The 21,915-nt window shown below is 38.4% G+C and overlaps 1 protein-coding gene across 1 annotated transcript in view; it reads left to right on the top strand.

The window, feature by feature from the left end:
* The window catches only part of LOC108717042 (voltage-gated potassium channel subunit beta-1), a 116,054-nt gene extending 100,088 nt beyond the window's left edge, over positions 1-15,966 (top strand). The window contains exons 9-14 of the mRNA XM_018263766.2: positions 3,583-3,668; positions 5,719-5,839; positions 8,228-8,322; positions 10,416-10,536; positions 10,830-10,918; positions 14,985-15,966. Of these exons, the coding sequence (XP_018119255.1) occupies positions 3,583-3,668; positions 5,719-5,839; positions 8,228-8,322; positions 10,416-10,536; positions 10,830-10,918; positions 14,985-15,074 (602 nt within the window). The 3' untranslated portion in view covers positions 15,075-15,966. The remainder of the gene's footprint in view (positions 1-3,582; positions 3,669-5,718; positions 5,840-8,227; positions 8,323-10,415; positions 10,537-10,829; positions 10,919-14,984) is intronic.
* The last annotated feature ends 5,949 nt before the right edge of the window (positions 15,967-21,915 follow it).

Raw genomic sequence — 21,915 nt, 5'->3', positions numbered from 1 at the left:
TCGACTATCGAATGGGCGAATAGTAGCAGCGTTTTTTCGCTCGATCTATTCGAATCATTCTACTCAGGCGAATTTACGCCAATTCGATAGTCGAGGAGCACAAAAAACTCCTCGAAATTTGTTTTTTTCCCTCAATTCATTCACCCGAGCTTAGTGAATGTGCCCCTTGATATGACACCGGAGAGAAGGGGAGTGAACACTCAAATAGTATTCTGCTGTGCATACCACAACAAGCATTTTTTATACAACCGTCCCCCTGTAAGAGACCAGTTGCCGTGGAAGGAAATCATGAAGGCAGAGCCTATCTATATTAGATATAGTCTAATATTCTCTTAGAATCTCTTAGATGGCATTCGGTGTAGCTGCAAAAAAGGCCTTAAATTTAGAACATGATAAGGTTTCAGATTTTTAAAAAATCCCTTTCCTTGCTGTGAAGTGTGACGCTTATTTTGAAAGGCTCTGGGTTATTTTATTGCCTACAGCCTCCATGAGGGGAAAAAGTGCTTTCTTCAAGCCTTGACACTAGGCTGACATGCTCTGTGGGCTGAACTATTTGCCCAGTACCAATTATATCTATCTAACTCATTGCCATAATTCCAGGCTGACCTTGGAGACATTGTTATCCATTACTCAATGGGTTAGCAAGGTTAAGTCCTCTTTGGGTACCTTCCAGTATTGAGCCTCTTATTGAGGGGAAAATCTTCACCACTGCCTTGGTTATTTAGCTTGATGGCCTAGAGGTTGAGAAGGAGGTCTTAAACAGGTTTCACAGGTTTTCAGACAATGGTTGAAATTTCGGAACATTGGTCAAAAAACAAAAATTTTGTCAGCTTACCAGAATTTTGAGATACCTTCTGCACCTGGACATTGGTCAAGGGATTATACTATTGCCCCTCATTTTTTTTGACTACCTTTGGTTCTAAAAGCATTTGTCCTCCCTCTGTTTGAGCCAGTTATATCAGTTTCTCTAAAACTAAAGACAACTCAATGAGTTACTGTGGTGTTTTGTACAAATGGCCTGTAGATGTCACTGTGCCCAGACTTATACTGTGCATACTTCCTGACAGCTTAAAAGTGAAAGTGAAAGTTACTGTTGTGTAATGGCTGCATGAGTCTCTGCTAATAAAGCACTGTTATACTCTACTCATCCTCAGCTACCCAAAACATTACAGTTACCTTAACCTGTGCTTGCAGAATAGGAGAGCTTCAGAGGAGCCACATACATCCTTCCATAAGAGAAAGTAGTGCTGCCTCCAGTACCTTCTTTTATTTGGAACTTATGGGGTTATGTAATAAAAGTTTGCCCTGGGCAGTAACCCATAGCAATCAGTAACCCATAGCAATCTGGATAGTCCACTTTTTGGTTCACCTTGTTTTCTGTAATATAATGAAAAGTCGCCTGCGGCATGGCACACGCGGTGCTTTGTATTCCGAAGTTGCCTCACGAGGAAACTTCGGGCGACTTCGGAATACGAATCGCCGCGTGTGCCATGCCGCAGGTGACTTTTCATTATAGCCGGCACAAGACAGGGAAGGCATTCGGGGAGATTAGTTGCCGCAAAGACGAGGCGATTAGTCGCCAGATGACTAAATCTCCCCGAATCACCAGATGTGCCCTTACCCTAAAGCATTTGTATTGCCAAGATTATTATTTTTATTACAGAAAACAAGGTGACCCAAAACCTTCTAGGGTGATCATGGGCATCAGAGGCCAGTGTAGTACCTGATGTTATTTGCAGAGCAGCAGCGTGGGCTTTATTTAATGTGTTTTAGACAATATAATCTTGATGTTAAATTAGAATCTCAGTTTGGCCATTCATTTCTGGTAGCACTGATATAATAAGTGCCTAGTGTACAGTGTTAGGTCCCACCAGTCTCTGTGATTGTGCAGACCCATATATTTTACTGCTGTCTAGAGATGGCAAGGAAGTAAAAAAATTGTTTTATACTAAATGCAATTTTCCTGGCCATGCCATACTATAAACTTTTTACACTTTGTTACTATGCATAAAAGTGTTTTCTTTGTGCTCTTGGAATAGGACTGCAGAAACAAAAACGGGTGTTAGTTTGCATCTGTCAAGGAAAAAAAGGATACGCATTTGTTTATATGCAGAGGTACAGTATGGCCATGGAAATAAAATCACAATCAAGAAAGAAGCAATTTTCTTGTTAATGCCATGCACATGTTTGTTGCAATGCTGCCCTCTAATGGCAGACCCATTAATCACCTATTAATGATTTTGCAGGATGTGAATTAATTGCACACAGTGCATCGGTTGCCCGTCAGCACAAAGAGGGCCAGAGGAACAATTGATTTTTCAAAAGGAACTAATAAATGAAAGGAGACATATAATGTAGGATGATAGATGACTCTAGTTACACTGTTACTTATCACATTCTCCTTGTTATAGTAATCACAATGGAAGGATAAAGCCTACAGGACATTGCTCTAGTTAAATGGCAAGTTGTGACATTTACTTTTACATATTACATTTCCACAACATTATCTAAGAAAATATATGTTTGACCTTGCACCTGTAGGTTCCTGGAACATTTTTCTCCCTGGCAGATAAAGTGACGCGTGTGCCATGAGCAGAAAATGATAAAATAAAATATTGCTGCAGTTAACATCCACAGATATTGCTGGAATCCCAAAACATTTAACACCATGATATAAAACCAAGATGCCATATTTTATTATTTGACAAGAATAACATGCCACATGCTACAAACAACGTTTGCTCTTAGCTCAAAAGCAAGTTGTGAAAATCAGATTTCATTATTTGATGCAAGTATTGGGCAGCATGTACAGATAAATCTGCCATCCCCTTTCAAACCTACACCTGTCTTTTGGATTCAAGGCAGCAGTACAGCCCTCCTTTAATCCATGCACAGTGCACCAACCAAGTGCAGTTTATTGTGTACCCCATGTACTACTGATGGTCTTAGGGAACCTGTAAGGTAAGTGAGGAGCTGCAACTTAAGTGTCATAGAGCTGCTGGTCATGGACATCGGTACAGCAGGCAGGTCTGTGTAACAATAAAACAATAATAATTCTTTTCTGAGCTTTAAAGTATTCCTGCTACTATATATATATATATATATATATATATATATATATATATATATATATATATATACATATACATATACATATATATATATATATATATATATATATATATATATATATATATATTATATATACACACAATATATAAAATAACAAGCTGTCAAGCTGTACACAAGACTTCCCCCCATCAACACAGATAGGATATACGACCTTGATAATATGTTATTAATAGCTCTGTAACAATGATAATTAACCTTCAAAAATGTGGATCCAGGGGCTTCCTAACAAGACACAGAGGCCTTACCAGCTAGCAGTGGTTACATTTGACAGCCCAACTGCAATACTGAAATGTTTATGGATCAGGATTTATGATCCGGTTGTACATGAGCGCATCTCTGCAGAAGCTGCATGAATATAAGAAATACAGTGCCTGTCTCTGCTCATCAGAAGGTTTCATGGAAAAGAGAATCTCATTGTTGCATTAAAATCTGAAATCTTTTCTTTTGTAGAAATAGTCCGAGCGATGTCCTATGTAATCAATCAGGGCATGGCGATGTACTGGGGAACATCCCGTTGGAGTGCAATGGAGATTATGGTACAGTATACTCTTCATACACATCATAACAAAATCAGCACACACACTAAAACTGCTCTACTAGAGCCTACTGAAAATTGGGCTCATGCTTTCACTATAAACTAAGCTGTCCAATAGACATCAGTTCTCACTAATTAGCCCAAAAGTAATTAGTGTTCAATTTCTGTCTAATTTTTCTCATTGAAATGTGGGCCCAAAGTGACTCATCAATCGACTGTCACTAATAATCAATAAACAGTATCCCAATAATCTGCATAAAATTCCATTCTAACAACTTCATTAGAATCGTTTTCAGGGGTGTAACTTCATTTCCTTGCCCCCCCCAGCAAAAACTGTTCCATTATTCTGAACCCACTGATTGCCACCCCATCACCAACCCTCATTTGTACATGGCAAGGGGAAGGGTAAAATAAACACTGTTACTGTAAATGTTAATACTGCTGACAGTTACCAGAAAGCACTCTGTACATGAAATACAAAAGAGATACTAAATTATTGTAATGAACACTATAATAATGCATAATTGTACCCCTGTTCAAGATCCATGTGCCCACAGACAGCCAGACCTTGGCCGTAAGGTTATGGCAATGGAAAAGCAATCTTTAGCTGTAGCATAAATACTATACCTGTGTGTTATCCTGAGTATGTTAATATGATAAACAGGTTTCCTTTTCCTTTTTCTCTGAAATAATATAATAGTACCTTTTACTTGATCCAAACTAATCATATATAATTAATCCTTATTGGAGGCAAAGCCAGCCTATTGAGTTTTAACATTTACATGATTTTCTAGTAGACTTAAGGTATGGAGATCCAAATTACAGAAAGATCCGTTATCCCAAAAGCCCCAGGTCCCGAGGATTCTGGATAGCAGGTCCCATATCTGTAGTAAAAATGGCAATGAGTTAAAGCACCAAAAGACATTGCTACTAACTGCAAATTAATTTATAGGAAAAAATAATGTACATTATCAGACACATAGGGGCAGAATTACTATTAATTAACCCTCGATATTCGACTAGGAACTAAAATCGTTCGCCTTCGAATATCGAAGTCGAACGATTTAGCGCTAATCGTACGATCGTACGATCGAAGGATTATTCGTTCGATCGAACGATTCGAAGGATTTTAATCCAACGATCGAAGGAATATCCTTCGATCAAAAAAACACAGGCAAGCCTATGGGGACCTTCCCCATAGGCTAACATTGAGTTCGGTAGCTTTTAGCTGCCGAACTAGGGGGTCGAAGTTTTTCTTAAAGAGACAGTACTTCGATTATCGAATGGTCGAATAGTCGAACGATTTTTAGTTCGAATCGTTCGATTCGTAGTCGAAGTCGTAGTCGAAGGTCGAAGTAGCCCATTCGATGGTCGAAGTAGCCAAAAAAACACTTCTAAATTCGAAGTTTTTTTAATTCGAATCCTTCACTCGAGCTTTGTAAATGTGCCCCATATTTTAACACGTAATAAAGTGGCAAAATATTCTGCAATGCTGGACAATAAATGGGCGTATACATTGAACATACAAATTTACATACAAAGCAACCAATAACCAAGTTACAGAAGTGTCTCAATGGTAATGTGTTAATTTTTTTGTAATGCTTTTATATTTTGGGGGACCGTATACAGCTTTTAAATAAATTGTTGGAGTACAGGTATGGGATCGGTTATCTAGAAATCCGTTATCCAGAAAGCTCAGAATTACGGGAAGGTTGTCTCCCAGCGACTCCATTTTAATTAAATAATTCAGATTTTTAACATTGATTTCCTTTTTCTCTGTAATAAAGAAACAGTACCATGTACTTGATCCAAACTAGGATATAATTAATCCTTAGAGTTAAAACAGTCTTGTTGGGTTTAATGTTTGAACTAATTTTAAGCAGACTTAAAAATGTATGGAGACCCAAATTATGGAAAGCTCCCTTATCCAGAAAATCCCAGGTCCCGAGCATTCTGGATAACAGGTCCCATACCTATATAATGACCCGCATGTGAATAATTCTGGCACATACACATTAACTGGAATGACCGCACTTGTACTTTTTTTGCAGGAAGCCTATTCTGTAGCCAGGCAGTTCAACATGATACCCCCAGTATGTGAACAAGCAGAATATCACCTTTTCCAAAGAGAGAAAGTGGAGGTGCAGCTGCCAGAGCTCTACCATAAAATAGGTAATGTCTGCTCCTAGTATTTGTAGAAGTTATGTTACACCAATGTATATTATTTATGGTTTCTTTTAGTTACTGTTGGGTTTTATCTACATGCTGATTGGTTCCAGATTTATTTAGACAACAAGCATTCATCGGCAAAATGGTCTAAAATGGCGGTAATGGGCTGCGTGGATACATTTGTGAAATTGATAAATTCTTTCTTTTAGAGAAAAGCTTCATTTCAGAGCTGACCTTAGTTTTAGCAGGACCTGAGCAAAACAGCCGTATTATTTATAGAAAACAGCTGCCCAACCTACAGCCCTCTGTTGTTCAGTTACAACCCAAACTTCTCTACATCTATAGCTTCTTCCTTGCATACAACCATTTTTATATTATTTCCCTATTGCTGTAGTAAATGTTCCCAACATCCAATTCAGTACGCTTTAATCTCAAATAAGACATTCATATATTGTTGCTTGGTTGACGTGTCATATTGATCCCACAGTATCGGAGGCTTAGCCGTGAGTGTATAAAAGAACTGCCATCATAGGATTACATGCTATCATGCTATTGCTTATTGATGCAACTTCTCTTTCGAGCTATTTATGTATAACCTTAATGCTGAAAAGCAACAATATGACTCGCTCTAATTGGTAGATCAATAAAATTTTGTAGAGTAAATACCAGGCCTATGTTGTATGCCTAGTTTGCTAATCGATTCCTTTACAAGAAAGGACTGAGTAATATGGATCGATCAGTGGAGCTTCGTGTGGGTGCACTGATATCACCCAGCTGCTAAACAACAACATTTCACCCAAAGAGGAGGGATACAGTCACAGACCTAACTAGTTTATATGCTATACGCCATATAATTAAAGGGGTATGTGCTTCATTGCACCAATTTATTTTGGTCACCTTTATAATCCCAGCTGTCATAGTAAATATACCATAGGTATTTCTTATCTCACTGCTCTTACCTAGTATCTTTTGGGAAGGACCCCTCTTGTGGTGAAAATGGCAGTATATTTTCAATAGGTCTTCATTTTTTCTTTTCTTTCAAATAGGGGTCACTGACCCCATCTGAAAAACAAATGCTCTGTAAGGCTGCACATTATTGTTATTGCTACATTTTATTACCCATCTTTCTATTCAGTCTCTCTCCTATTCATATTCCAGTCTCTTATTCAAATCAATGAATGGTTGCTAGGGTAATTTGGACCCTAGCCACCAGATTGCTGAAATTGCAAACTAGAGAGCTGCTGAATAAAAAGCTAAATAACTCAAAAAACACAAATATAAAAATGAAAACCAATTGCAAATGGTCTCAGAATATCACTCTCTGCCTCATACTAAAAGTTAATTTAAAGGTGAACAACCCCTTTAAAGGAGAAGGAAAGGTTAAAACTAAGTAAGCCTTATCAGAAAGGTCCACCTAAATACACCATTAAATCCTCAAAGTAGTGCTGCTCTGAGTCCTCTGTCAAAAGAAACACAGCATTTATTTCCTTCTATTGTGTACTCATGGGCTTCTGTATCAGACTTCCTGCCTTCAACTTAAACCTCCTTGCTCCGGGCGTGAGCATGCTCAGTTTGATCCTCTTTCCCCCCCCCCTTCTCTCCTGTAATCTAAGACCAGAGCTATAAGTGAGCAGGGAGAGACTCAGGCAGGAAGTGATGTCACATCAAGCTAATACTGCAGCTGCTATCCTAAACAAACAGAGAGCTTCTAGAGCTTTTTACTCAGGTATGATAAAACATTCTACAGAATAAATAAAGCATTCTAGCTTGCACTATTGCAGCTAATCTATTGGCAATAAAATGCCTCCGTAGCTTTCCTTCTCATTTAAACCTTTAAATTAACTTTCAGTATGATGCTAAAACGTAGCAACAATAATAAATCTGTAGCCTTAGAATTAGCCATTCTATAACATACTAAAAGTTAACTTAAAGGTGAACCACCCCTTTAATAAATGGGACTAATTCACTGTGAGGGCGGGCAAAAGTTCGGGAGCAGTAAGGGGTTCAAAGTAACACACACACAAGAGATCATTTACTTAGAGTAGAAACAAAAGAGCTGAGGCTCTAAGGATTCAGTTAGCCATCACATTCATAACGGAGCTATACAAAGTTCATTTTGCATGTTGCCCCCACACACAACACTGATTTGCTCACGGTGAACCTCGGTTTTACTTAGAAAAACATGCATTGCAACGATAGGTTATTTGGGCAAGTTCAGATACTTTTTTACATTTACTCTTTTGTTTAAAATGCATAAGATAATTCTGGTTCTGCACAAATAATACTTATTATATTGAATACAGTAGCCTCAAAGATTTTTAAAAAGGAAATGATTGTTTTATATTGGATGGCCACTTTCCATTAATTAAGCCTACAATGCTTCTCTCTTAGGGGTAGGAGCAATGACTTGGTCTCCTCTTGCTTGTGGAATAATCACCGGGAAATATGAAAATGGCGTTCCTGAGAGTGCAAGGGCATCACTTAAGGTAATTATATTTTGTTACAAGAAATATATTTGCTTTTAAATAATAACATCTGTCATTAATTTTACATGGGGCTTTGCCATTTTCTTATCCTTTCAGAGAGTTGAGTTGTGATGTTAACAGGTCCCTGCTTCAGCAATAAACTTGGTGTCTCCCAGGGGCCTGTAAACTGTGTGTTTTTTGCCCTCCCAGCATGAGCGCAGGAGGTTTAAACATATGGCACTTGAGGATGTGTGACTTTTAGGACTTGATGCTCTACCATTAGGATAGTTAGAGGTTCAGGCATAACTTAAATGCACAAGCTGTGAATCTGTGTTTGGTGTATGCATAGAATTAGTATAAGAGAAATATAGCCATCATATATTTGTAATTGTTATTACAATATAGTTATAGTCTTGCTTTGCTAATGCTAAGAGTGACACATGGGGCACTTTGTCATCTGTGGGAATATTACCTATCCGACTAGTGTCAAATCTCCAAAAATACCAGTGGGAACTGGCTCTAGGGTTGATTATTGGATGATGACACCCCCATTCCACCCACGCTCATAGTGGATTAAGGGGTGGCTGCATTGCTAGGCCAATTGTACTCTCTGTACAAGAAGAGCAGAATTTTCACTTTAATCAACAGGATTTTGGTTCTTAAAGTGACCACTAGAGGCTTTTTGCAACTGGCCATCTGAGGCAAGATTCTCGCCTTGTCTCATAGTAGCAACGCCCCTGATTGGTACAGGTAAAACCAGTGGCGTAACCAGTGTCGGACTGGCCCACAGGGATACCAGGAAAAGTCCCGGTGGGCCAAGGTGTCAGTGGGCCCTCATGCTGCTAGACATGGCCATTGGCCTATTTCATGGCTATTCCCTATTTCTATGAGAACAAAGTGGCTAAATAGATGGAATAATAGATTATCGTATGTAAAGAAAAGGAGAATAGAGGAGTGAGGAAGGAAGAATAATAGTACTAAGAGTGGGCCCCTGGTCTAAGATTAATTGGTGGGCCCCTAGTCAAAAGTTTTTGGGTGGGCCCCTGGTGTCCCAGTCCAACACTGGGTGTAACTAATAGTTGGCAGGTCCATCCGGCTTGCACCGCAACCCTGTGCTCAAACTGCCCCCGAGCTTGTTTACGCTGCAGTGGGTATTGTGCAAATTTTAAGACACAAAAGATGAGGGATTTATGTGCAACAGACACTGCAGTCTGCCCCCCCCCGGCAACCTCGAGGTCTGCTGCCTCTATAGTTGCACCACTGGGTAAAACATAGGAATCACACAATCAAGCTCTGCTTTACCACTGGCAGGGGCCAGTGTAGTGGGGGTGGAGAAGGGGCAGTGGAAGATAATGAGAGTGACAGGTTTGTGACAGTCAAGAGGTGAAGTAGGGGACGGAAGGGTAGGGTGGCAGGTCCACAGCTGGTACAAAGCAACAGATTCGCCATATTGGGTGAAGATGCTGGGGAGGACAGCTCTGAATTGGTGTGTATGGAGCAGACTGACTCTCAGAGCATCCTGGGAGGCAGTGGTTGTGAATCAATGCCCTTTTTAATACAGCTCAAGACCTTATTTGCCCTTGATGCTGCTGACTGGCATTGCTTGCTACAGCCAAGTTTATTATCTACAAGGACTAGAAGGTCCTTTTCCATAATGGATTTGCCTGGTTCAGTCCCATTAAGGATATAAGTGACTTGCATATTTTTACATCGAGAGCTGTGAAGATGTGGAATTCTCTCCCTGAATCAGTTGTACAGGCTGATACATTAGATAGCTTTAAGAAGGGGTTGGATTGCTTTTTAGCAAGTGAGGGAATACAGGGTCATGAAAGATAGCTCATAGTACAAGTTGATCCAGGGACTGGTCCAATTGCCCTCTTCGAGTCAGAAAGGAATTTTTTTCCCCTCTGAGACAAATTGAAGAGGCTTCAGATGGGGTTTTTGCCTTCCTCTGAATCAACTGGCAGTTAGGCAGGTTATATATAGACTTAAAAAGTTGAACTTGATGGACGTGTGTCAACCTAACGTACTATGTAACTATATAGTGACATATAGCCTGTTTCTCAGTTGCTTAGCTTGCACAGTACAAAGAGTATCACTTGCTTTCATTTCAGTGCTACCAGTGGTTAAAAGACAAAATAATAAGCGAAGAGGGACGTAAACAGCAAACAAAACTCAGAGATCTGATGCCCATTGCAGAGCGGCTTGGCTGTACTCTTCCCCAGCTTGCTGTAGGTAAGAAATACAATTTGCTTCCAAAAAATAAACTGGACTTATGCCTTTTGGAATATAATCAAGGGTACTTAGAGCACGTATACAACAAGAGAGGATTTCCTTAAAAAAAATGAAGCCACAGGACAGGGGAACATCAGCCACCGTAGTTAAAGTGTCAGTATTCCTTTAATTATCTCCAGAATTAGCCCACTTGCCTTTTCACAAGTAGTCACTTGGCAGTGGATAAGTTCTTTAATATAGTTCACTACTAAGATTTGACTTACTCATGACTTACTCTTGTGCTTATTCTCTAGCCTGGTGTCTGCGGAATGAGGGTGTGAGCTCTGTTCTGTTAGGTTCCTCTAATCCTGAACAACTAGTAGAAAACCTAGGAGCCATACAGGCAAGTACCACTTTTATTGCACTTGGCTAAAAGATGAATGTTCAATGTGCCATTAAATTGACAATATCATTTCATCTAAACTTGTCTCAGGGTATAGGGCTTATTCCTGGTTTGCTTTATGCACCTGAAGATCTTGTCCGATAATCTCCTCTGTGGTTATCCTATTTGCCATGCTCTGCCCTAAAGCTCCCCATAGACGTGACGATTCTTCTTGCTGAACGACCAAATTTTGAGATGTCCGACCAATCCTTCAAATTATCGTGCGGTTAGTGGGATTTGACCGATCGTACATCTTACGATTTTTCGGGCAAAATCTGTCAGGAAATTGATCGGCCAGGTCAAAAAATCTTTGTTGGTCCCAGTGCAATCTATCTATGTTTGCAGGGACAAGCAGGCAGCTCCACTTTGTTTTCCTGGCAAATTGGTCTTTTTAGTTGATGGTCAATTCGTACGATCGTGGTCTCACGATGAGGATCGGATCTTTTAAAAATATCAACATCTATGGCCAGCTTTAATCTTCTCTGATATTTTCTGTATCTACCCTTTCTGGTGTGTGTTTTGTTTAGCACATCTATTATATTCAGCTATTGTAACTACTTGCGTTTGCCCATTTCATCCTAACAAAACATAGATCTAAATTGCTTTTTTATTGTAGTTAATATTTCCTTCTATTTTTGTTGCTTTGAATAGATCTTTCACCCAAGAGATCTACTGGGCCAGATGCTTTATAGCATGTCAGCCTCTTTAATATTATCCAGCACCGTCTCTGTAAGGTTCATTGGAAATATTTTGGAGGTTTAATTACTCACTATATATGCTGACATTCAGCAAGAGGAGCTGTAATGCTATTATGGCAAGATTGCTTCCTATTTGGCACATATTAAATAGTGTTATACAGTTGAACTACACAATTAAGAAACTATAGGACTGGGCTAGCCGAATGGGAGCGTGAGGGCTGAATGTGGCCCCTCCCCCATCCGTTCCAGGTCAACATAGACTTCTGTGTATGATATTATTTTAATATACAGTAAATTATTTCATGGAAAATGTTGAACAACATTTCTGTACAGCACAGTTTTCAGCACAAACTGAACCCCAATTATTAAGGTTTGGAATCCAGCAATTTATAGCAGTGTAGAGTTTCAGACTGTTACGGTACCTGTGTTTTTCGCAATTATTTTCTGTTCTTTATATTATTTTCATTTTGAAGCTTTATTACTGTGAGACAAGTAAGGAAGTTTGATAACAACATTTTATTAGTTTAGAATCACATTTCTGTCACGGGATCCCTCCTACTGTATATCCACTCACCATAAAGCTTTCCTCAACAGAGTTTGATTTGAGTGTTTTTGTAAATATGCTATAAATCAAGAAAATACAGTCACAAATAAATTGTAATCGATTTTACCATTTTTTTTTTCCATAGTCGGGTTTTAAAAAAAATGCAATTCAATAATGTTTGAACCTGCCGATAAAGCTCTTCTACAAATTAGAATGTGGTTAATAAAGCATGATAGGAAGACTTTTTCAAAAAGAATTAGTAAGCAGCAATGTGAGCACCATGAAAAACAGCCCAATGCACGCTGCTAATGATGCTCCGCTCTGTTTGTCATCATCCGTATAAAACAGATATTCTTTGTGGCTAAATAACAATTTGTTCAGGCATGTGATGCAGACTCCATTGATCTCTGTGTAACCAGCTGTGCTGAACTAATTACCAATTTATCATTCAGTATGTGAATGTTTTAAGTGTCCAATTGTATAAGGTGGATTGGATTTGGGAATCTAATTTGCATTGGATTTGGGATGTCTCAAATTCACCGTTGTTTATTGTAATAAGAACTGTATATGTGCCTGGCAAAATCAAGCATCTTATCTTACACAGAAAGGGACATACACCCTTTCCTAGTTATAAAAATAGTTCAGCCCATCTGGCTATTTATAGGTGCTGCCATCTCCTTTTTCTCGCTCTCATTAAAGGATGCGCCTTTAAGTTAAACACCTTTTCAGCTGGTCTTCAGTTTTTCTTTTTTATTATATTTGCATTAATTTTCTTCTTGTGATTTTTTCCAGCTTTCAAATGGGGGTCACTGACCCCATCTAAAAACAAATCCCATGTAAGGCTACCAATGTATTGTTATTGCTACATTTTAATACTTTTCTTTCTATTCAAGTCCTCCGCTATTCATATTCTAGTCTCTTATTGAAATCATTGCATGGTTGCTAGTGTAAGTTGTACCCTAGCAACTAGGTGAAATTGCAAACTGGATAGCTGCTGAATAAAAAGCTAAATAAATGAAAAACCACAACAGAACATCATTCTATACATCATACTTAGTTAATTTAAAGGAATTGTTCAGTATAAAAATAAAAACTGGATAAATAGATAGACTGTGCAAAATAAAAAATATTTCTAATATAGTTAGTTAGGCAAAAATGTAATCTATAAAAGCTGGAGTGACTGGATGTCTAACATAATAGCCAGAACACTACTTCCTGCTTTTCAGATCACTTGCTTTCCACTGATTGGTTAACAGGCAGTAACCAATCAGTGACTTGAGTGGGGGGCACATGGGTCATATCTGTTGCTTTTGAATCTGAGCTGAATGCTGAGGATCAATTGCAAACTCACTGAACAATTATGTCCCATGTTGCCCCCCTTAAAGTCACTGACTAACTCAGAGTTAGAGAGCTGAAAAGCAGGACGTAGTGTTCTGTTCTATTAGACATCCAGTCACTCCAGCCTTTGTACATTACATTTTTGACTAACTAACTATATGAGAAACATTTTTTTATTTTGCACAGCCTATCTATTTACCCAGTTTTTATTTTTATACTGAACTGTTCCTTTAAAGGTGGATGACCCCTTTAAAGGAGAACTTAACCCTAAAAATGAATATAGCTAGAAATTCTGTATTTTACAAACTGATTGAACCAGCCTAAAGGTTCAGCATCTCTAAACTAGTAATGATCTAGACCCAAAGTTGTCACGGGAGTGTTAGTGACATGCACATGCTCAGTGGGCTTTGTGCAGCTAAGCTTAGGGGTTGTCATGAATAATCAAGCAGAACAAAATGGGAATTGTCATTTAAGCTTATACCACACGGCTGATTATTACATTTTGATGCTAATTGTGCTGGTTTTTAAGCTGGCATGTAACAATAATCTAAATGATTTACTTAGGGGCAGATTGTAACATTTATATGATATATATATATATATATATATATATATATATATATATATATATATTCAGTATAAGCTCAGTAAGTGACAGCAGCACAGAGCATGTGCAGTGAATGAGCAGAAAAGAAGACGGGGAGCTACTGGGGCATCTTTGGAGACACAGATCTTTACTGCGATTATATTGGGCTGGTACGGAAGCCAAAAACATAATGTACAACATTTCTGCCCTACTTCTTTGGTTACATTTTATTTCTCCTTTAAGCCACACCAACACTCCACAGTTCCTAGGGACTTTAGGCCAGAAGGATGAACAAACTGATTTTAAATCTCAGAGCAGCCTTTGACAAAAAATAAAAAATATATGCATATAGGCATATTATAAATCTGTATACTACGGAAAAAAAATTACATTTTCAGAATAATTTTCCTTTTCTACCTTAATTAGAAGGAAAGCCTGTGTGCCCTTATTTTATACCTTGCATGAAAAAATATATTATATTATTATTACTATTTTTACTACTACTATTATTATTATTACAATATCTAAGCCGAACTGTCATATCTTTAAAATAGACTATCATTATATTTTTCTGTAGTAGTGTATTAAAATCTGTCCCATGGAGCCCTCTGCTCAGGTGGGAGAGGGAGCAAGTAGAGAGTTTCTGATGCTGTCTACAGATGAATGGGGTGTTGTTTTTTTGACTTTCATTTCCCATAGGATCAAGAGATTGGATGGATTGGAAGAGAAGAATGGTTGGATTTCATTATGAATTTGATGCATTGCAAACAAAACTTTTCCTGTACTGTTTGTTTTGAGGAAGAAGTACAGACTACGTATACATTGTTTTATTTCACTTACTAATTTCATTTCATTTTCTAGGTTCTTCCAAAGATGACATCTCATATTGTCAATGAGGTTGACAACATTTTGGGAAATAAGCCATACAGTAAAAAGGACTACCGATCATAAGACACTGCACGAACAAAAGGACTGCATGGTTATATTAGTGCCCTGTATATAGTACTGGAACACTAGCAAGTGGCTTTTCCAGTTACCTGCTGTATATCTACTGTATCATGTCAGAGGATTCTGCCATAGAATGCTTCAACCTAAAAGCACATACAATCAATGACTAATTCTTTTATGTCCTTTGTAGTTTAAGTTCTTTCTGTATATAGGGGCAGTAATACTGCACTACAAGTTGCAACCTTTACAAATATTTATATAGATAGTCCCAAATCATTTCAGCACCTGGGAGTTGGCACTTTCAGGTCTAATTGGGTGGACCTCACTTGACCCCATTCTCCAAACCACTTCATATATTGTTTTTTTCTCCTTGGACCAGCCACCCACACACAATCATTTTACTCCCAACCTGCAAACCACCTCCCACTATGAAAGGGGTGATGTCATAAACACAGAAGTGATGTCATTTGAGGGTAGAAGCCTGGATAATGTGAAAAGGCTGATTTTTTAAAATAGCTCAAAATACTCTACCAGATCCAGCAGGCAAACTGCCACTGCAGTCACCCTGTACTCAAATTGAACTACTCGCTACACGCTGCACATACCCATGGTCACATAAATCACATAAATTGTTCTTGGACTCTCTCTAAGAGTTCCTTGGAATTCCTAACTTCAACGCCAGGGTCTGATATATATATATATATATATATATATATATATATATATATATATATATATATATATATATATATATATATATATATATATAGATAGACCCTAACATACTGTAACTCATGGTTCCCCAACCTTTTTTTTATCTGTGAGCCACATTCAAGAGTAAAAAGAGTTGGGGAACAACGTAAGCAAGAAAATAGTTCCTGGGGGTGCAAAATAAGGGTTGTGATTGGTTACTCTGTACTAGTAGCCTACAGGAGACTCTGTTTGACAGTACACCAGGTTTTTATACAACTAAAACTTGCCTCCAAACCAGGAATTCAAAAATAAGCACCTGCTTTGAGGCCACAGGGAGCAACCTCCAAGGGGTTGATGCCCAAGAGCCACTGGATGGGGATCACTGCTGTTAATCTAATTACCTGTCTCTCTTCCTGCAACTTGATTTTTGTATTACTGGCCCTTTCATTTGACACCAGCTTCTTATGCTGTCTTCAGATATTTTAGTTTTAAAACTGTAAAATTTGACATACAGTAGTAAATACTGTATATGTAAAGGCAAGTGGAGTAATTCTGGGGCTATTTGTAAAATAAAAAAATAATCACATTTGTATATATGTTACCATTGCCCCGGAATTACATCTTGTAAACAATTAGAAAAACTTTTTATAAAGAGAAGTAACCTTTCTACCCTGTGATCTATGAAACACCAAAAATTTCAAATATTTGGTAAATGGAATGTTTCTGTTGTAGTACAGTAGAATTTGTTTTTCTTTTAAAATTCTTAAAAATTGGGATTCATTTACAAATGAAAATGATACATGACAAAGCAAAACATATAGAATAAAGATTAGTTGAGGGGAAAAAACTACCAGGGCATCAGGCATATCCCATTCTCCAGTAGAATATTCCATTTCATCCAAAACACAAGTAGTACCATGAACTCATCTTTGGTTGAGGCAGGGATGTAGAACATACTCATCGGCATATAGTACAGTATTTTTCCAACAGAGAAAGCAACTCTAAAGTCAGACAGATAAGATGTAAACCATGAAAGAGCGGTGTCATGAATGCCAACTGAGTACAGAATGTCTAGGTCAGGGGTGCCCAAACTTTTTGCAACGAGGGCCAGATTTGGTGAGGTGAATATGTGTGGGGGACAACCATTCAGCCTGACATTCTTTGAACCATTAACATTAAATTACAGGAATCGAGTAATCGTAGCAGTAATATTTGGGCACATTAGTGAAATGATCTGCCACTTGGTCTGTACTACTGCCTGTATGCTGAAGGTGTTAGCAATAGACACTTACTGGCACGTAGTGACGCCATACTTCTTTAGTTTAGTGTAATGGCACGTCAGTACGTCTATTGATACCTTCAGCCCTAAAGAAGTAAGCGAAAACAGCGCATCTCTACATGCCAGTATGTGTCTATTACTAACACCTTCAGCACACAGGCAGCAGTATAGACCCAGTGGCAGATCATTTCACTAATGTGCCCAAATATTACTGCTATGGGATTCCTGAAAAATCTCTGGTGTCTGCTGCTTTTCAGACAGCAACCTTAGCATCTATTTTGATCACTCACAGCTTATTCACAATTGTTCTGTTAGCAGATTAAGGGTAGAACTAGACGAGCGTTTTGGACGCAATTCTGCCTGATCCGATGCAGCGTGCAGCATTTGCATCAGACAGTCGCATCGGACGAATGCTGCAACACAATCCGACACTTGTATTTCTTACCTTGTTTTCCGTCGCATCCGACTTGACGCCTGCGTTTTGGTGCAGCGCATTAGATCCAGCAGAATCGCGTCCAAGACGCTTGTCAAGTTCTACCCTTAGGGTAGGAATACACGGATGTTTTCGGCATGATCCGACAAAACGCCGGCAACAAAATGTATGTGACGGAAATAAGGTAAGAGATAGAAATGTCGGATGAAGTCGCAGCGTTGATCAGACTCTACACGACTGTCGGATGCAGACACTGGACACTGCGTCTGCATCCAACAGTCGTTTAGCGTCGGATCAACACTGTGACTTCCTCCGACATTTCTATCTCTTACCTTATTTCCGTCGCATGCAATTTGTCGTATCACGTTGGATCATGCGGAAAACATCCATGTAGTCCTACCCTTAAAAGTTGAAATTCAGAAAAAGCAAGAAAAAAATGAATTATTAAAACTGTACTTTTTTAGTTCAAACCCAAACACTAATATACTGTATACAGTGTAACAGATACAATTTTATATAGTTTTTGTAAGATAGACTATGTAAAGTACAGGGTATGTAAAGAACAGTGTATGGAGTGTAAACTGTATTTTAGGGAAAAGCAACATTGTACGGGTTCCAAATCAAGCGGCTTAAACGTTAGAAAGAATTTGTAGTAAATGACAATGAAAAAAACACTACAAATAAATAAAAATGCCACATTTGTCTAAAATAAGAATCTTAAATCACCTAATATTATGGAGCCACTCATTTTTACTTAGCAAAATGGCCTTAATAAGCATGTCGTACCTATAAGCCTACATCCAAACGCTAGCGGGTGTGTAATAAATCTATTTTACAAATATGCTTTATTAGGTTTTTCTTAATGCTTTGAGTTGGATAAGTATTGTGCTTCCCCCACCCTGCTGCAAACAAGTCAACCATGCTGTGTCACTCCTGGACATGACATATCAATGGTGGAATCAATCAGATACTACGTGCGATCATTATGAAATTTGTGTTCTTTGATGTGGGAGAAATTGGCTGGGAAGTTTAAAAAAAAATCATGAAAATGATAAAGCCATTTATGAAACAGATTTATTTCACAGCCACTACAGTTAAGTGGACTTTTTGTCAAGCTGATAGTTAAGACATTTAGAAACAATTGCCATTTTCCTTCTTTGTTTTTTTCTCCTTCTCCAAAGTCTTTATAAAAAAGTTATACACAGACGTAGGAAATTACTATTTGGCACAATAAATATGAAGATAAATCTTCTGGTTTAGAAAATAAATCCTGCAGTCGCAGCAAAAATAATTAAATTGCGCAAACCCAAAGATGAAAATGCATTCCTTCTAATGTATCGGGGGTAATTTATTAGCTAGTTCTTTGCAAAAATATCAGTGTCTGTATTTGATTTATATGTTTTGCAGTTATCTTGGCCCCAGCTACTACTGTATCCTTGACTTCAATTTAAAATACAGCAACTATTAATGGATCCTTTACTTTTACTGCGTTACTGTTAAACTGATAGTTTTGAGTCTCCAAAACCAAGAATTGTGTCTGAACTTGCTTTGATTTAACTTTTATTCTAGTGTACATAATCATTAGACATTTTCATAGCAGTCCAACCTGTTATGTCTTCTAGAGGTACAATCATTTCCAGTTACTTTTTGGGAGGATTTGTTTTACAAGGTTCTCCGTTATTCATGTCTTTGTATGAGAACCCTGATTTGCTCATCTCCCTGATTAATCCAGAATTCATCACTTTATTGAAAAGGGCTATGGGCTTAATTTCAAGATGACCATCCTGTCAAGGCTAACAATGAAGAATCAGGTATTCAGCACACACATTAGAACATTGCTTGATTGGAACCATTGATTGCAAAGTGCATGCACTTACTGCATGCTTAGATAGCCTCCGCTATCTTTAATCTAGAAACAGTTTTTAAATGAGTTATCTTGAAATAAATGCAAGTGGAAATTTTGTCAAATGCAGAGTGAAAGGAAATATATATAGATATAGATATATTCTCTATGCTGAACTGTGCCTGCCTAGTCGTTCGCATTTCTGTTATGCAGTAGTGGGATGCTACTTTTGACTCCTGGTACTATCTGCAAGGAATCTGTATGTTCTTCCTGTTCTCGAGACATGTGGCCGATGTGATTAATATATAATCCCTGTAAAGCACTGCAGACTGTCTGTGCTATATAAATAAAGGTTAATAATAACAATAATCACATACCCTTGTTACAGTCTCACCACTGGAAGACAAAACAAAGGGCATACTTTCTCAACTGTTTGATCCATAGTGCAGAACAGTAAAACTGAAATCATATACATATATATATATATATATATATATATATATAGGATCTGTTATCCAGAAAGCTTCGAATTATGGAAAGACTGTCTCCCGAGTGCTCATTTGCAGCCAAATTTTGTGCAAAAACCCTTTAGGGCTCTTACATATGGGTAGTTTTTCCTGCGCTCCCCTGCGTTGCGCATTCTTCTGTTCAGCCGCAGGGAAGCGCAGGAGTAGACGCACTCAGTTATTGTCAAGGGGGCTGTACTCGCACAGACGCATTTATGCGCCGAACGCAGGTGAAATGCAGCATGCTGCGTCCCACCTGCGTTTGGCTCTTACATGCGTCTGTGTGAGTACAGCCCCCTTGACAATAATTGAGTGCGTCTACTCCTGCACTGCCCAGGAAAAAACGCCTGTGCGTAAGAGCCCTTAGGGCTCTTACTGACGAGTGGTTGAAGCTGCGCTCCCCTGCGTTCCGTTTTTCTGCGTTCAGCCGCAGGGGAGCGCAGGAATAGACACATTTAGCTTTTTTCAATGGGGCTGTACTCACACAGGCGCGTGTAGGCACCGAACGCAGGTTGAGACGCAACATGCTGCATTTTTCCTGCGCACAGTGTCTGCTTACCAGGACATATATGGAATCCCAAGGGGAAAATGATGGTGCTTAGAACTGAAATGCCACAGTCTGTAATAGCACTACAAAATCTTAACAACAGTTTGCTCTTACATGAAAGGCCTTTAATTTGCATCCAGAGTATTAAACGACCATTCATGTTTCTTATTTCAGTATACGAGTTTTTCTAAACTTCTCTATGCTTGCAATGCAGGCAGAATTTTAAATGTATGTCTATATGTCTTTATTTTTGTGGCGGGAGGGCCCAGCGCACTGTTGTTACGCCCCTGTTTAATAGTCTGATTGTTCTAAAATAATCCATGATATCTGGACAAAACGATTGTTCAGAAATAAAAGTGACGGAATTCCTTAGAGCATGCTATGAAAAAAATGAATTCAAACTGTATTTGCACCCTGGGAAATGTTTTTTATTCTCTAAGCTTTTCTGTTCCTTAATCAGATTAATATAATTTATATCAGGATGGATTTTGTTTGGTAGTCATTCATGCTATTTTATGTACCTTAGTATTCAGACGTAATTTGTTTGAAACGCATGATTTCATAATGTAACCATTTGCAGAAACTGCATGTCAGACTATTTTTCTTTTAATGTATTTGGTACTGCAGAGAAATGAATAGGGTGCCATGGTCTGGAGAGAGAGAGAGATGGATGAGATTTAATCTGGTGGGTGGAATTAATTAGCTCCTTTGCTGTAATTGATCCTATTAACAGAATACCTCCTAATCCTGTACTGAGGGGTGTATTTATTAACACTGGTGACAAACTTCACAGGTGATGTTGCTCATAGGAACCAATCAGCAATTAGATTTGAACAGTCACTTACGAGTTAGAAAACAAAAGCATCTGATTGGCTGCTATGGGCAACATCATCAGTGCTGTTTGTCTTCAGTGTTAAATATGCCCCCTTACTGCACTGAAACCAGCTTCTACTGTCAAGTCTGTCTGATATTCCAGCTCCAGTTATAACCCAGATGTACTTTAAACTCCTTTGCAAGTAGGGATGCACAAAACAAGGATTTGGTTTGTTATTCCGACTTTTTCAGCAAAAGTGGTGGGCGAATAAATTCACCAGACATTAATTCATTGCCACGTTCTCCTGCTCGCCCGTGAAAAATCAAAAAAAAAAATTGGTACGCCTTAAAATTGTCGCGTGCATAAAAATTGTCATTGACTTTAATGCATTTGGACCAAATAGTTGTGTGTGTAAAAATTGCCACTTGCGTCTACATTATTTTGCGGTAAATTCACAGATTCGCCCATCATTATTCAGCAAGATTCACATTTGGCCAAATCCTCGTGACTGGCCAAATTGAATCTGAATTCTTAAAATCACATGTCTTACGTCACACAATCAGGTAGTAAAAAAATAACTCCTCATTGCGTGGTTCTTTCACCCTTCCCACCCCTAAAGCTGGCCATAGACGCAAAGATCCGATCGTACGAATCAACGTACGATCGGACTTTCCCATCTCCCGACCCTCCACTAACCATTCAGATCAAAGTCTTTACCATTCCGATCAA

Source organism: Xenopus laevis, chromosome 5L (genome assembly GCF_017654675.1).
Source record: "Xenopus laevis strain J_2021 chromosome 5L, Xenopus_laevis_v10.1, whole genome shotgun sequence".
NCBI lineage: Eukaryota > Metazoa > Chordata > Amphibia > Anura > Pipidae > Xenopus > Xenopus laevis.
This window is presented reverse-complemented; position numbering and strand designations above follow the sequence as displayed.